The sequence below is a fragment of the Eumetopias jubatus genome, unplaced genomic scaffold (assembly GCF_037043125.1).
Source record: "Eumetopias jubatus isolate StellerSeaLion01/CBP00866 unplaced genomic scaffold, mEumJub1_p1.0 scaffold_6, whole genome shotgun sequence".
In the NCBI taxonomy this organism is placed as follows: Eukaryota; Metazoa; Chordata; class Mammalia; order Carnivora; family Otariidae; genus Eumetopias; species Eumetopias jubatus.
Window position 1 is genome coordinate 70,079,732 of NW_028274812.1, and position 16,597 is coordinate 70,096,328.

The 16,597-nt window shown below is 46.0% G+C and overlaps 1 protein-coding gene across 3 annotated transcripts in view; it reads left to right on the top strand.

Annotated features, from left to right (window-relative positions):
• The window catches only part of GABRR1 (gamma-aminobutyric acid type A receptor subunit rho1), a 30,669-nt gene that overhangs the window by 8,094 nt on the left and 5,978 nt on the right, over positions 1-16,597 (top strand). Inside the window, exons 3-7 of one of the 3 annotated variants that reach the window (XM_088024282.1) lie at positions 4,731-4,772; positions 7,230-7,336; positions 8,768-8,835; positions 9,853-10,076; positions 14,526-14,608. In XM_088024282.1, the coding sequence (XP_087880408.1) occupies positions 7,318-7,336; positions 8,768-8,835; positions 9,853-10,076; positions 14,526-14,608 (394 nt within the window). In that variant the 5' untranslated portion in view covers positions 4,731-4,772; positions 7,230-7,317. Of the gene's footprint in view, positions 1-4,730; positions 4,773-7,229; positions 7,337-8,767; positions 8,836-9,852; positions 10,077-14,525; positions 14,609-16,597 lie in introns of those variants that run through there. The other 2 variants (XM_028108107.1, XM_088024283.1) reach the window with 2 other exon arrangements.

Genomic DNA, 16,597 nt, shown 5'->3' on the forward strand with positions numbered 1-16,597 from the left:
CAGGCTCCCTGCTCATCAGGGAGCCTGCTTTGCTGTCTCCCTCTGCCTGCCGCTCCTCGTCCTTATGCTCTCTCTCTGTCAAATAAATAAACAAAATCTTAAAAAAAAATAAAAGAAAGAAAGCAGAAACGTGTTGTGTTCTCTCATCAGCCGGGAAAGCTGGGGCTTGAGACAGTGTGCCGGCTTCCTCACTGGCTGGTGTCCTTCCTGCTCTACCAGGTCATTGCCTCGAAGAGCAATGTGTACAAAGTATCACAGCGGCCTGACTCAGGGTGCACACTGGAGAGTAGCCCCGTGCTCAGTCTTAGGTGAGCAGCAGAGCAAGCTCAGCTGGTCTGGCCTATGTCTCCCCGCTGACCTCCCTCCCACTGCCACACAGGCCTGCTCGCCGCTCCTGCTGCACCCTGAGCGGCCCCACCTCCTGGCCCCTGGCCCTGCTGGCCTCTGCGGCCTCTGCCGGGAGCACTCTTTTCCTAGCCTCAGCAGGGGGTTCCCTCATCTTCTCAGGCCTCTGCCTGATTGTCACTTCCAGGGAAGTGTTCCCCGGCCACCCATGTAAAACAGCCAGCTAAGCACCCACTCCCAAACCCTTACTCGGCTTGCCATCATTGCCCTAAATGTACGTTCCCATAAGGTGGGAGCCCTGGATGTGTGTCCATGAGAATTTCCTTTGATGTTCTGGCTTCAGCAGGAACAGTGATAGGCAACCCCAAGAATCCACCACCGAAGCTCCTAAGCTCGATGGGATGGTGGCGGGAAGACTGGCTCCAGACAGTAAGGAGGCCTGGCTTTTGGACCTGGAGTTGCCACATACCCCGTGACTTGTGAGAAGTCACTGGACATCCTCAAGTCTATTTCTTCCATAGAGTGGAGTCAGTTAGCTCTGTTACCTCAGGGTTATTTTAAGGACTGTGTGAGCCAAAGTATGGGAAAGTGCTTTGACTACCGTAAAGCTCAATAAACCCCTGAAGACCCTGGGCCTCACCTATGCCATCTTGTGATGGGCATGGCTAAGAAAGCCCCGTGCACACCCTCATCCCACCAGGCGCTCCTTAGGGCTCATCTCTGCTTGGGGGACAGTGACACCATGCACACCATCCGGGGACACTCCCCGGATCTGCCAACTAGAGGCCCGCCCCAGGGAAAGGCGATCAGTGTAGGATGTCTTGCTCTGTCTGAGCTATCACTGGTTTCATGCTATCGACATGATGAGACACAGTAAGTTCCTAAGTTGTCTTTGTAATCAAAGTTCTAGCGCATGGCCAGAAATCATCCTGGAGCTTAATTCAGCAGCTTTCATGATACCCTTTTTTCTTCTTTGTCAATCTCAAGAAAGCATTTTCTCGACCCCAGTTCTCTGGCCTCTCTCTTATTTTCCAGATTTTCTCTGTTTCAGAATCCTTAAGTTTCCTGAGGTGTGATTCATCTGGATCTGTAGGCTTGAATTCCATTTAACTAAAAATTAGAACAGTGGTTTTCAACATTGGCCAAGAAGGTTTGAAAGCTCTTGATGGCTGGGTCCCACCCTTGGTGTGGGCGTGGCTTGGGAGGTTTTAAGCATCTCGGGTGACCCCAAAGTGCAGTCGGTCTGAGAAACCCTGAGTTAGGTGATCTCATGCCAACATATTCACTATGCTGAGCAGCAACTCATTCTTTTCACTGCTCCCTTCCCAATGCAGAGGCCAGTCTCTTTGACAGAGACTGGATTCTGGTAACAGAGTCTCAGCCTTATCTTAATCGTTGGCTAACATTGCCCCTCTCCTCCCAGCAGCATATTTCTGTCTGCACACTCTCCTGGCTCAGAATACAACTTTAAGGAAAGCTGCTTGTCTTTAGCAGCTTCCTTGAGTATCACCTCATTTAAGCCTTGACCTCCTTGGCACACTTCTCGCAGGACCATTCGCCTCTTTGGAATGTACCTTTGGGTTTGTGCTTCTCCTTCCATATTTTGTACGTATTTTTGTGAAATCTGAGTTCTGCACACGGTGAGGAGCTGGGGCTACAGAAGTATATGAGATAGAGTCCCTCCCTGATAGAGTTCACAGTGAAGTGCATGAAGTGGTCAGAAAGCCCTCCGCCACATGGGCTGGTGCACGTGGAGAGGAGAGGAGAAATTCTGACTTTGGTAGGAAGGGGGGAAACCTGGGAATTCTTCTAGGAGGAGGTGATATTTGATCTGGGAGCGCAAGGCATTGCCTAGGTAAGAAGTATGAAGAATGGTGGCAAAGATTTCCAGACAAATGGGGCAGCAGGAGCAAAAGCATAGAGGTGTAATGGGCAACTGCAACAAGTGGGGGACCGAGTGGGAGCTGAAGCTGGGAAGGAACCTTTATGTATACATGACTATTACAAATGCCATGAAAACAAGACTGTTTTCGTTAACTGGTTGAAAAAATTCCTTCATCATCAAAATTAAGTTCTCTATCTTCTCAGAGATGACAAAATCAGCAAAGTGAAGTAGAACTTATCAGGTGCTCTGCTATCGGCTAAAAGAGGGAGACTTCCAGCAGAACCCTTGCTCATCACAGGTTCCCATCCCTGCTCTATCCAACCTCTGAGAGAGTTCTGAGATGTACTTCAGGAAAACATCACCCACTGACAAGTTGACCAAGAACTATAACAAGAAAACATCAAGATGTACCATAGGTCAGAACTTTTTATTCTGTCCAAGATGATAGGATGGACGTGGGTGGTTCAAAAAATGTACACCCTCTGTTCAGTCCAAAAAGGTGTCTCAAATGTCATCCTATATTATCATAACTTGGGACATGTCTATATTTTCTTCATAACTTCTCAGGGGCTCATTCAATAAATAAGTGGCCATCAGTTTTGTATAGGGTCCATGCTAGCTCCTATGTGAGGGGAAAGATCAGCTTGGGCCTTCTACATCTAACCCAAATTCCAAGCAATGGGAGCCAGATCTTCCAGCGAGGCACCGTGGCCAACCCTGCTTCCAACTGTGGAGCCAGACCATCTGGATTTGACTCCCAAATCCATCATATTTACAAGTTATTCAGACCCCCTTTGTCTTAGTTTCCTCACGTATAAAATGGGGATAATGACAAAGCCTACCACATAGGGTTGTTATGAGGACTAAGCCAAGTTAGTACGTGTAATATAAGTTAGCATAGTACCTGGCGGATAGTAAGGACTCAAGCAGTGTTTGTTATTCCTACCATTTGCTGTGTGTCATACTTCATTTCAAGATTAACAATCAGGGGGCCTGCCTGGCTCAGTCAGTAGAGCATTCAACCCTTGATCTGGGGGGTTATGAGTTCGAGCCCCACACTGAGTAGGGCCTGCTTAAAAAACTTAATAATCATACTCCTGGCTGGTAAAAAGATGCCAATGCCATGTAAAATATATCACAATATACTGTAACTTGAGTTTAAAAGCAAGTTACAGTGTCTCCTCTCTCTCTCTCAGAGGATAAGGGTATATGCAGCTGGCAGAGATTATTTCTGAGTGGTTTTTATTTTCTCCTTTATGTTTAAATCTATTTTACAAATTTAACATGGGCGTATAAGCAAAAAAAAAAGTTATTTAAAAATATTAAACAACATCAGTGAGAAAGACTTTAAGGATCCTATTTATCACTCTTTTCTAGGCTAGAATCTAAGCTTCACGATGGGAGAGGCAATGGCATCTCAGAGCCCATATCTGTTTCAGGCGGGCCCAAAGCCAAAGCAAGAACTGGGTCAAGCTCAATTCCCATCCCGAGCCCTTCTTTCGATTCCTCCTGCTTTCCTTTTCAGATGCCGATCAAGGGGGCTGATCGCTTCCTTCATTCCACTAACATGTGTTGAGAGCCCACAGGGGCCCAGCACTGTACAAGGTGCTAAAGATAAAGAAGACTCTGCCCTTGGTGGCCTGTGATCTCATCCTACCCCTGCTGACCATCAGTTGCCATGGCCTGTAGCCCAAAGACAGCGCTTTCTGCAATCTTAGCTCTTCCCCACTCCTGCCGAGCTCCTGCTTCTGCCCCACTTTGCTACAGATGACATAATCCCTACGCATCAGTCGAGTTCTGGCAGAAAACAGGATTGCACTCAAAAGGGCTTACCCAATAACTGAATAAAGGGACTACTCGTAGAGCTGTGGGCAAGGTTCAGGGAACAAAGCAGGCATGCCAATGTCCTCAAGGACGAGGACCAGCAGGAAGCCATGACTACCCACAGTCCTGGAGGGGAAATAGTATTATTGGAGCCTATTGAAGATACAGTGATTATCTGTAATCACAGAGCAACACAACTGCTAGTTCCTGGCATTGAAGCAGTGAGAGAATGAGGAATAAATGCCCTGCTCTGTCATCTCCTCCCAGTGCCCATTCGGCTGAATCCACAAGCCAGAGAGCAAGGATGCCCAAGCCATACAGTCCACCTGGCAATGTGTTACTATCCGTAGTAACAGTTTCATGGTAGATCCAAGTGAAAAATGGCATCAGTTTCTGGTCTGGGTGAACTAATGGGGCAGATATTTTAAGGCAGACCTCCTCAGACCAGTTGTTCTAAGTAATTAATTCTCCAAATCCCTGCTCCTGTGGGTACTGGGAAAACGCTCATCAAAAGGCTAAATCAACGCATTGAAGCTTCATAGTTTTGTTTTTTTTTTCTTTCACATTTTATTCTGACTATATTGGAAGTAGATCTGAAGGGTGAGGGGTGCTCTGTTGATTTGAGTACCTAGGCTGTCTCTAGCACGCCTTTGTTTTTAATGTTCATCGTAGACAGATGACGACCAGAAGTACACAAAGATGCCAACAGGTAAGCCGGGCATGGCCACAAACACACGCGCACCATTCTAAAGATGTCTCTTCCCCACACCTCAACTGTGGTGACTTTCAGCAGCAATGCCCACTCCCCCAGCCAAGGGGCATGAGGCAGAAGGTGGGAGACCAGAGGAAGGGAGAACTGGAAAGGAAAAGATGATGGGGCTCCCAGCTCCAGCTGGGTGGGAGAGGATGAGGGAGGCTACCAGGGACCGGTTTTCCTCCTCTCCAGGTCCCCCGCGTCTTCCTCCCTTACACCCATAAGCAGCATAGCAGGGTCCTGGTTCACAGTTCTGATTCTTCCCCTGGACTGCTTCCTTTGCAGTCACTTCCTTACCTCAGAAGGAAACTTCCTTGTCAGATCAGTAATGACAGTGGCTCCTTCCGTTTGTGTACCCTTTAGAGTCTGAAGAGTACTTCCACACACATTATCTCATTTACTCCTCACACCCCTTGTCAGGTCACAGAACTTTACCTTCTAGTGGTTGAGGAAACCGAGTCTCAGGGAACACGTTGCCTAAACGCACTGAGTAGGCAATGTCAGAGTTTCTCTGTCTCTCAGCCACTGTTTCCCTGCACAATGATGAAAGGTTTCTTCAAGAAAGAAGATAGCAAAGGACTTAAAGGTGGACTGAGGTCATTATAAAGGAGGAAACCATGCGTAGTGAGGATAACATGAACCAGGGCAATGACTCTCATAGTGTTGTCTCCAGACCAGTGGCATTGGTAGCATCTGGGAATGTCTTAGAGGTGCAGATAATTGAGCCTCAGCCCAGACCTACTGAATCAGAAACATCAGAGGAAAGGGGAGGTTTGGGAACCTAGGTTTGAACAAACCCACCAGGAGATGCTGATGCATGCCAAAGTTTGGGAACCACTGCCTCCAGGGGAGAGGAGGTGGGTGTGGTGGTAGCCTGAAGAGAACACACGGCTCGTGTTAGCATAAGGAGGAGCTGGGAAGGTAGTCACTGATTTCTGTGGATTCTAGAGATGGTGCTGATGGGTGAATGAAGACCGTTCAAGGCCATTGAAGCCTTGTTTGTAATAGCAGGAGACTAGAAACAACCCAAATATCCACCAATAGAGGATGGTCACATGAATTATGGTGCATCCATGTACTGGAACACTACACAGTGTAAAGCAGAATAAGAGGCTTGAGATATTTAGATATGGAAAAAATCCAAAGTACATTTAAATAAAAGAAGAAAAAGCAGGAGAGTTTATATAATATGTTAACTTTGATTTTAAAAAGGGGAGAACTAAGAACATATATTTGTATTTCCTTGTACCTATAAGAAACTCCGGACAGAGACAAGAAATCATTCAGAGAGGAACCTGTGGATGGGAGAATGGGAAAGATGGAAACATATAGGATGTCAACTTTTCACTGCATTTCCTTTTCTAAAATTGTCCAACGTTGTAAATAGATTACCTATTCAGAAAAAATAAAAAATAAATAAAAACGGCCATTGGTGTAATTCAGCAAGGGAAGAACAAGAGGCTGCCTCCTATGGAACAAGGATGGTGGGCATTTCCAAGGGCAGAATGAGCCAATAGAGGTCAAGGGTACCAAGTTCTGCCCACACCCACTGCCTCTCCCCTCCAGCTCAAACTCTCCCAGAATGGCCAAAATGCTTTGGGGGAGTTTAGACTTCTTAATAAGACCAGGACCAGCAGTTCTCGGCCTCAGCTACACATTAAAATCATCCGGGAAGGAACACCTGCGTGGTTCAGTCGGTTAATTGTCTGCCTTCAGCTCAGGTCATGATCCCAGGGTCCTGGAATCGAGTCCTGCATCGGGGTCCCTGCTCAGTGGGGAGTCTGCTTCTCCCTCTACCTGCCGCTCCCCCTGCTTGTGCTCTCTCTCTCTCTCTCTCTGACAAATAAATGAATAAAATCTTTAAAATTAATAAAATAAAATCATCCGGGAAGTTTTTGGGCACGCGGGTGGCTCAGTCGGTTAAACATCTGCCTTTGGCTCAGGTTATGATCCCAGGATCCTGGGATCGAGTCCCACAGCAGGCTCCCTGCTTGTCGGGGAGCCTGCTTCTCCATCTCCCCCGACCCCCGGCTCATACTCTCTCTCGCTACCTCTTTCTCTCTCAAATAAATAAATAAAAATCCTTAAAAAAATAAATAAAAAATAAAATCATCTGGGAAGCTTTTAAAAATACCAATTGCCAGGCCCCATTCCCAGAGCACCCAAATCCAAATCTCTGAGGAGGGGCCTAGGCATTGGTATTTTTAAAGTTCCTCAGTTATGATTCTAAACCACAGTCTTGGACCTTCTGGGTCAGCTCATTTATCCAGAAAGCTGGAGAGAGGAAGAGAGAGTATCCAATAGCTTAAAAGAAGAAATAACACATCCCATCGAACCTGTCATGATCAAATCTGACTGCAAAAATTTTTTTATCTGTCTTGATTGGAATCTGTGATGAACCTGTTTCTCCCCCCTTGGCAGCCCAATTCTGAAGCGAAGCCCTGATATCACCAAATCGCCACTGACCAAGTCAGAGCAGCTTCTGAGGATAGACGACCATGATTTCAGCATGAGGCCTGGCTTCGGAGGTATGAGACATGCGCTCATGGTGGGGTCTGTCCACCTGTCCACGGGTAGAAGTCAAACCAAGGGACCACCCTGCTTTGCTCTCCCCCAATCAGGTCTGCCTCCGTTGTGCTTGGGGGCCAAGACGGAGCCCACAGCATCTTCTGAGCATCCCCGCTGCCCAGCCCTACCGTGGGCTCTGCTAAGCACATTCCCAGTCTAGCTAGCTGAGCTGTCCTCCGGCCGCTGCTCTGTCAGGAAGGCTGGGGACCGGTGAGGCCAGCTGGCTGTGGGCCAGGCCAGGGGAAGACCAGGCAGCTGCAGCCCAAAGCTGCCTCCTGAAAATGCTCAGAAATAACAATCTTTGACTAAATTCGTGCTCATCTGGGAGCGGGCAGATGGGACTGTGGTGTCAATCCAAGGGCAGAGTGTGGTCTGCTGGATTTAATTAAATGAAAATAGCTTGAGAAAATAATGATCTAGTGCAGAGGGCTGTCACAGCCCTTTGAAGCTTAGCCTGCAGCTGGTGGATTTCAACCCCTTCAGTGTCAAATAGGGTTTTCATCCATATAGGTTTCTTCCTGGAATAAAATATTTATTTCAGAAATCGTTCTCATTTTTTTATTTCTCCCAGCCACCTTCACCCAAAGAATAAACAGGTTCTAGAAGGGGGTCTCTATCCAATCCATAACCTGCCGCTGTTGGATCTAAACCTACCTCCATCCATGATAATCCAAGTGTGCTCCAAGCCTGCCCCAGTCCAGGGAGGGAAAGGGGCAGCAATCTATTCCCTTTATATGCTTTCCTTCTCTTGATGAATATTACATTTTCATGGCCTAGAAATGCCAAAAAAAAAAAAATTCTAATGTTCCAAGGCCACCCTGGTGCATCATGTCCACCTTGGAAGCGACTCCATCATGTGGCAAAGATGCAGATCGGTGGGCTTGGCAAACGACCTGAATGTGGCTTTGGTTCTGGGTGCTTATTTACCAAGCGGTGCCTTTCTCATGGCCAGACAGAGACATTGGCTTCCATGACAAAATCAGGAGGCAAATATAAAGAATAAAGTAGACGACCTCATGCTAGGGAGTAACTCCTTAGATTAGACCCAGCTTTGAGCTAGGTTTTCACTGTACCTTTCAATGAGCATGTGTAACCAAAGAAGAAAGCTTCATGGAACCTCATCGTTTCAGAATCACCTGAATGATTCAGACAAAAGCTTAAAAAAAAAAACAAAAAAAAAACAATAGCAACCTTTGTTGGAATATTCCAGGGAGCCAGCCCATGATTCAACCCTTTGATTTCTGTCTTCACTTCAGCTTGACATGTGGGGATGCCAAACCTTCAAATCTGGCAGGAAGCTGAGGAAACGGGTTCCAGGGGGAATGCTCCTCATGCCTGTAGTAAAAATTCAAGTAAAAAGAATAAATGTTCTTGCCACGCCCCATTTGCAGGTCCGGCCATTCCTGTCGGTGTGGATGTACAGGTGGAGAGCTTGGACAGTATCTCAGAGGTCGACATGGTAAGCGCTTCTGTTGCTGGGGCTGTGGGCAGGTGGATTCACACGGGGCCTGTGTTGGGCCAGGATGTCCACACACCCGAATTCACTAGGTCTTACAACTCCCTGGGCCATGGCAATGCCCATACTCATTTTATAGGTGGCTCAGGAAGGTTAAGACACTTGCCAAAAGCCACCCAACTGGTATGAGACAGAGCTGGATGGCAAAGTTGATCTCCCTCCAGTGCCTAGGCTCTTGCCACGGGCATGTGCTCTCTAGGCAAAGGCTCTCCAACAGAAACAGTAGGGTTGAAGGTTGCAGCTGTCAACGACCAGATGTTCTACAGCTGGAGATCCTGTATCTGGCTGTGGAAATGCCGAACTGCTGAAAGGGGTCCCTTTTTCCCCTTTTCAGTGGGTTTAGGTGGGAAAATGGAAAGTTCTACAACTCCTCAACTTACAGGACTTGTTTACAGCCTTATCTTAGTTTGGGTTCTCCAAAAAGCAGACTTGAGAGAAACATTCTAGCACAAGAAGTTTATTTGGGAGGTGATCCCTGGAAACATGAGAAGAGTGGGGGGAGGTGAGACAGGGATGGGGAGAAAGCGAAAAGGCCCGTGCCTTCAAACCAGTTACTACTGTGAATCTCAGTCCCATTGGGGGAACTCCGAGAGTCAGCAAAGAACACACTCGGGGTTATCCCAGCTGAGGGGCCAAGGAGCCGGGGTGCTTATCTAGCCCTTCCCACCCACCCCGTCCCCCCAGCTCGTTGAGGTTCAGCAGTGCTGGCAGCAGCACCTTGTCAGTGTGGGGGCAGATGCCGGGGGATGGGCCGCGGAAACGGGGTTCTGCTAGAAGTCTCTGGCTGAGTCCCTCCCCTGCAGTCCTCCTCCTACTGCAGCAAACCCCAGGGACCATGTGAAGACCTCGACTCTGCGGTTTCATTCCCAGCCGGGTGATGGCTCCATGGGGCGCCCCGCGTCCTGCAGACACCCAGTAGGTTCAGTGTGTGGGGTTCCCCTCTCTCGCCCTCCCCTCCAGGACTTCACGATGACCCTCTACCTGAGGCACTACTGGAAGGACGAGAGGCTGTCCTTCCCGAGCACCAACAACCTCAGCATGACGTTTGACGGCCGGCTAGTGAAGAAGATCTGGGTCCCTGACATGTTTTTTGTGCACTCCAAGCGCTCCTTCATCCACGACACCACCACGGACAACGTCATGCTGCGGGTCCAGCCCGACGGGAAGGTGCTCTACAGCCTCCGGTGAGGCCCTGGCAGCCCCCCTGCGCCCGCACTCTGCCTCTTAACCTGGAGGTCCTCCGACTCCTGAAGCAGGGGCGGAAAGGCAGATCATTAACCACAACTGCAGTTTTGCTTTTTGGCTTTCAATAGCCAGCTTCTAACCTCTCAGGAGGCGCCACCTTTTCAACGTCAAGGGAGACCAATTTTACACACGAGAAAAAAATTGTAAGGAATTATTTAGTCTCAAAAACACATTTGTGGGAAGTTCTCCAGCTGATACTTTTGATTTAGGCCTTATCCTGTAGGTTATGTTTTAATTTAAAAACTTTAATCCAAGTTTTATTTGGTTTTCTTTGTGTAGACTCTAGTGGGATTCAGCGAAATAGATAATGTATTCTTCTGAAAGACTTGCCTCCTTAGATGTCTCAATTCCCATCTTTCAGGTATATTTTAGAACTTGGGCTAAAAGAAGTTCTCTTAGCTGACCTGACCAGCCACAGGCATGTTTGGTATCCTTTCTCACCACAGTGTCCTACCGAAAAACTGGAAATCCCGGGTTGCTTTGTGACTTTCAATGGTATTCTGAGCATCACTTTTAAATATGAAGAACACAATCCTTTTTTCTTATGAGCACAGATGCCTTAGAAATGTTCAAGCGCTCATTAATCACTGACCTGGAGAAGCTTTCCTTAAACACAGGCGCCACAGCCTGGTTTTCACTGCTCAGCCAGCTTTAGAAACTCATGGTGCCCCACCTTCCCCGGGGAGGGTGGGGCACGGACGTGTGCAGATGAGCCGCAGGCCTTCATGGAGAAGGGGCTCTGCTTGCTGATTTACTCCTCCTGTGCTGGGCTCATGGTGCATTTCAGTTGTTTTTTCTTTTTTTAAGATTTTATTTATTTATTCAAGGAAGAGAGAGAGGGAGATGGCGAGAGAGAGCTCAGGTGGAGGGCAGGGAGAGGGAGAAGCAGACTCCCCCCCCTGAGCAGGGAGCCCGATGCAGGCTCAATCCCAGGACCCTGGGATCATGACCTGAGCTGAAGGCAGACGCTTAACCAACTGAGCCACCCAGGCGCCCTGGTTCATTTCAGTTTTAAAGACTTTGTTTCGGTAAAGACGAATCCATACACCAGTGTCTAAGTACAGGATGCCTGGACAGTGGCACAGTGTATCTTTTGGGTCAAAGATGGCAATGTCGAAGCTGAATTTCTGCCCCCACCCTCCAAAGGAATATTTATGATGATCCCTCAATACACACCCTGGCTTGGGACCTAAAGCAATTAGTTGCTAGGCTCAGAGTTGAGGTATGGGGTTTTCCTTTCCACAGCTTGAAATGACTCCCCCCCATAGAAGTGCTCAGGAGGGTCAAGGAGGTGCAGTCCCTTCCCCTAGCCATGTTGGGTTGGTTTTCCCTGGAGTCCTCACATCTGAGGCAGGCTGTCAAGGCATCCTAAAGCTAAAAAACCACCCACAAAACAGCACAACCTGATGGCACCACCAGGGACACATAAGACCAGACCGTAATGCATGTGACCACTGGTATGCTGGTAAATATTTAACTACTGGTTGTCTGGGGTGAACGTATGCATACATATGTGTATGTAAGCTTATTATAAACATGGCTGATACAAAGGATGTAGAGTACATGACTTATAAGTGAAACAATATATGTAATACTTTTTGTTATAAATCCATACACTTACAACTTCAGTACGATTTCCTATTTCTTATAAAATCCCATTTTTCCCAGTTTTATTGAGATATAATTGACATATAACCTATTGTTTTTTATAATTCTATCACCAACAATAATTCTATAAAATCACACTATGAATAAATGTTTGTAAACATTTTTGTGATTATGTGATTTACAAATGAGTGTAGATCTGATAAATGATTGTTGATATTTTTGTTTGCTTTATTATTTTTTTAAAGTAATCTTTACACCCAACATGGGGCTCTAACTCACAACCCTGAGATCAAGAGTTGAATGCTGTACCAACTGAGCCAGCCAGGTGCCCCTATTTTTGTTTATTTTAGTAAGACAAAAATGAAACAGCCAAGGACTATGTAGGAACTTCATTCATTCATCAAAGACATAGCAGCTTCCTTGCTGAATTGGATAATAGCTTTTAAATGTTGGAAGACTGTATCCTTAATTTTTTATGCTATTTATATATAATGGCAAAAAGATATAACACACTTTTAGGTTTAATGTGCTTTTTTAATTCTAGACAATCTACAAAACAATAAATCAAGCCCATATTTGTAGCATTTGCTGATTTCTGTAGTGTAAATACTCTCATCACAGCTGACTTCAAACTACCAACCTGTTGTCACTCAATGCAGAGTTGGGAAGAATGCATAGTAGCACACTGTTAGTATTTTCCACCAAGTAAACATTATAGATGTAACCTCAGGCGTATCAATAATAGAAAAATAAGAAGTGATGAGTTTTGAGTTTTACTAGCTTGTTTTAAATATAAGTTACTTGAGTTTATATAATTTAATTTTTAATAATGGCTATATTTAGGGGCGCCTGGCTGGTTCCGTCAGTAAAGCATATGACTCTTGATCACGGGATTGTGGGTTCAAGCCCCATGCTGGGTGTAGACATTGCTAAAAATAAACTCTTTTTAAAAAAAATAATGGCTCTGTTGAACAGCCAGCTTATAGACTTCCTGAAAATCTAGCAGGCAGCTTTCCTGAGCCAGATGTAGTCCAGCACACTGCTGGATGTGATCACAGAGGCACTACATCAAAAACAAGGAAGAGGAAAACCTCCTGTGTGTTCAGAATCAAAGTTGTCGATGAGCCTCCTTGTGGCTAGAAACAGATGCTTTGATTTTTCATTGCAAATGAAATCATAGGTTTGTTTGATTTAAGTGAAAAAAAAGACGCCTTGATTGTGGGCAGAGGAAAAGATTTGTCAGGTTTATGGCATGCCCACAACTCTCTCCCAAGGCTCTTAACCAGGCTCCATACCCAGTGCAGAGCCCAATGTGGGGCTTGATCTCACTACCCTGAGATCATGACCTAAGCCAAAATCACGAGTCGGACGCTTAACCGACTGAGCCATCCAGATGCACCCCAATAAATCAATTTAAAGAGACATGGGGAAACAAAAATAAACATAGTACGGATTAAACCACAAACTGTGCTTGTTTAATGTGTGGTGTGTGAGTTACATGTTGGAAAAACATCAAGTCAGTGTGCAAAGAACCAGTCTGATATCTGTGATTCTAAAAATATCTGTTTCTGAGACAAAGAGAAGAGATACTCAGTCCTTTTGCTGATAGCATAAACTTCCTGCATTTGAGATTTCATTAGCTCTAAGTCACCAAACTTCGGTTCTAGTTTCTTTCTTGCTGGGGGTGCCATTAGGCATAGTAGAAACGGAGGCCCACCTATTAGGGGTCCAGCTGCCATCCTGAATCCTCCCCACTCAATCCACCCTGTTTATCAGGATTTCCAGGGGAGACAAGGCTACCCAGCTGCCAGCAATAAACAAGCCTTTTCAGAATACAACTATGCCAGACTCAACTGGAATGGGGAAAATAAAGCAGATATTTGGATAATTCAGTTTCAAGAAAGCTCTTTCCCTTGAAATTTCCGTTTCAATTAAAAGTGATTTTTTTTTTCCTTTTGGCCATGAATCATCCAGACAGTTTCTACAACTTACACATCGCAATTTTTTTTTTTTTTTGTGGTTGAAGGAAAAATAGTTTGCTCAGTATCAGCCAATAACTGTTATTCGTGTCCTGCCATGAGATTCCCCGGGAGATCTTTCGTCTGTGACTCATGATCTGTGTTTGTTTATTCTTTGATGCAGAAGCCCATTTTCCTGTGTAAACTCTGCAACAAAACCATCAGAGGCCAGCAAGTGCTTGCATGCTGGTACAAAAAAGTTTTCAGTGTCTTTTCATTATCCTATGATCTCCATGGAATTATCCACTAAAAACACCGATGCCCACTAGGAGATATTATTATCAATATAAATATCTCAATATCGTTTAAAAAAAGTGCCCAATTTGGCCACTGGCAGAAGGGTTTCATTAATATTATTTCTGATATGTTGTATACAAATATTGAATATGGGTAAAATCAATAAAAGAACAGAAAAAAATTGAATTTATCTAAAACCAGAGAACAATATATGGTCCTATGGTCTCTTTTAAGAAATAATATCATACGAGTTTTTATTTCCCATTTTTATATCGATTGAGACCATTGCTTCGTTAATATGCTTGAATCTGATAGAACTTGGTAGAGACACTCTGGAGTTAAACATCAAACCCAGAGTACTACAACGACTATCATCCATAAGCTACTTATCTAAATCTTGACACTTGGCTTATTAATTATAAGGAGGCAGTTATATTGGAAGGAAGCAGAGCCTTTTTCTGTTTATCATTTTGCAATTGTATTTTGCAGCCTCTGAAAATTTTTATTTTGTTTTTTTGTTTCTAGGGTTACAGTGACTGCAATGTGCAACATGGACTTCAGCCGATTTCCCCTGGACACACAAACGTGCTCCCTTGAAATTGAAAGCTGTGAGTAGACTGTCCGGGACATCATCAGCACACAGATGGCGAGTAATTCCCAACACCGCTAACTCTCAGTAGCAGGAACAGCATGTGCTCCTTATTCATGGCTAGTGATTTTTTCAAGTGATTTCAAGTGACTTTTTCTTTTTTTTTTTTAGATTAAAGCCAAGTGCAGGGTAATTTTGAAAATTAGGAACAAATTTGAAACTAAAACCTCTGTTCCCATAATTGACCCTTTTAAATGCGCTATGGCAATGGTTTTCAACTTGGTTCTGCAGGAACTCGGGCAACTGCTGGGGAGGGGGGTAGAGGGCTCAGCAAACGTGGGTCTCCTTGTGCAGCTATTTCTACCCGCTGTCCAATGTGTGAGCTCATTTTTGATCTCTTTTATTGTTCCTCTGAATAAGATTTCTGTTGAAGAAAAGATTGCTTGGCAAAAACAAGTTTGGTAACAATTGCCCGAGGGAACTGCCAAGGTAAGAACACAGGTGGTGCTTGAGAGCCTCAGGCACAACTGAGGGGCCTCAGGACACTTGCACACATGGACGCCCTGCACAGGTTAAGAGCCAGCCCCAGGAAGAACAAGACTGAGGCAGCATCAAGGACTACTCACTTGCATCTCCAGCTCTCTACACAACTGCTCTCTTTTTCAATCTTTGCCCAAATGCTTCCTCTGGTGGGCACAGTCCGGACTCCCCCATAACTCCTGCTGGTCCACTCCTCCGAGTGAATACCAGCACACACCCACTGGCCCTTCCTGGCTGGTGACCAGGCCCTAGTGAAGAATCTCTTTGACACAGTGCACCTTTGTAAGCCTGCCTGCATTTGTGGCAATGAGTCAGGGATCCCCTGGCCCCAGCCATCTGGGGCCGAGGAGGGCAGGGATGTTGACACAAGGGTCAAATGGACAGCTCCATAGGGCACTGATTGTGGGAAAAGGGAGTAACAAATCCCAGGACCAACAGCATAGTAGCTTTCCACCTGCTGTCATTTATTTCATCCTCACCAGATCCTGGAAGAAGGTTACTGTTATCTCCATTATACATGGAAGGATGTAACTTGCCTGAGGACATAGCACTAAGGACTTAACTCATTGGCTCCAGTACCCTACTTTCCCTCGTACACCCAGGCAGCTCCATTGGGAATGGAGCGTCTTCCAGGTTGCATCAGGTAGGATGCACAGAGAAGCAGAATATTGGAGACACATAGTAAGAGATAATGAGTGCAAGGAATTGGCTTGCATGAGCGTGGGGGCTGGTGAGGTAAGTCTGCCATCTGCAGGGCAGGCTGGTGGGAAGGGCAGCTGGGAACCCCCAGGTGGGACCTGAGCCTGCCCTCCACGGGCAGAATTTCTTCTTCTTGGGGAAACCTCAGGTCTGTTCTTAAGGCTTTTCAACTGATTGGATCAGGCCTACCCACATTATCCTGGATCATCTCCTTTACTTCAAGTGAACTGGTTGTAGGCATCCCGTCCACCAAGCATCTTCAGAGCAACATCTGATTTAGTGTTTGATTGATTAACTGGGTACTCCAGCCTAGCCAAGTGGATACATGAAACCAACCATCACGCAGGTCAAGGTTAAGACATAGAATAAAACAGAGGCATGAAATAGGGCATCAGGGAGCTCCAGAAAGAACTGTTTAACACGTGAGCAGACTGGACTGGCCACTGTTAGGTTTTACCTCAGTTCTGTCCAGGCTGTAGGTAGGTTTGCTCAACTGGAGTCAATGTGTGTGCTCACCTAAAGTAGGCAAGGGTCAGGATGTGGCAGTGCCAGAGGGCGTGGTCCTTCTGGGGGACTCACTGTGATTTTACCCTGGGTAGGAACAACTGGAAGCCTGCAGAGAAGGGACTTGTGGTCTGCGGCCATCACTTTATGGGTCCTTTCTCGCTCGAATGCAGCCCTTATTACCTTGCGAGTATTTAAAGATATTCGGCATCAATGGATGCATTACTACACTTTGGAAGGAGAAAAGAAAGGGCTAAATCAGCCT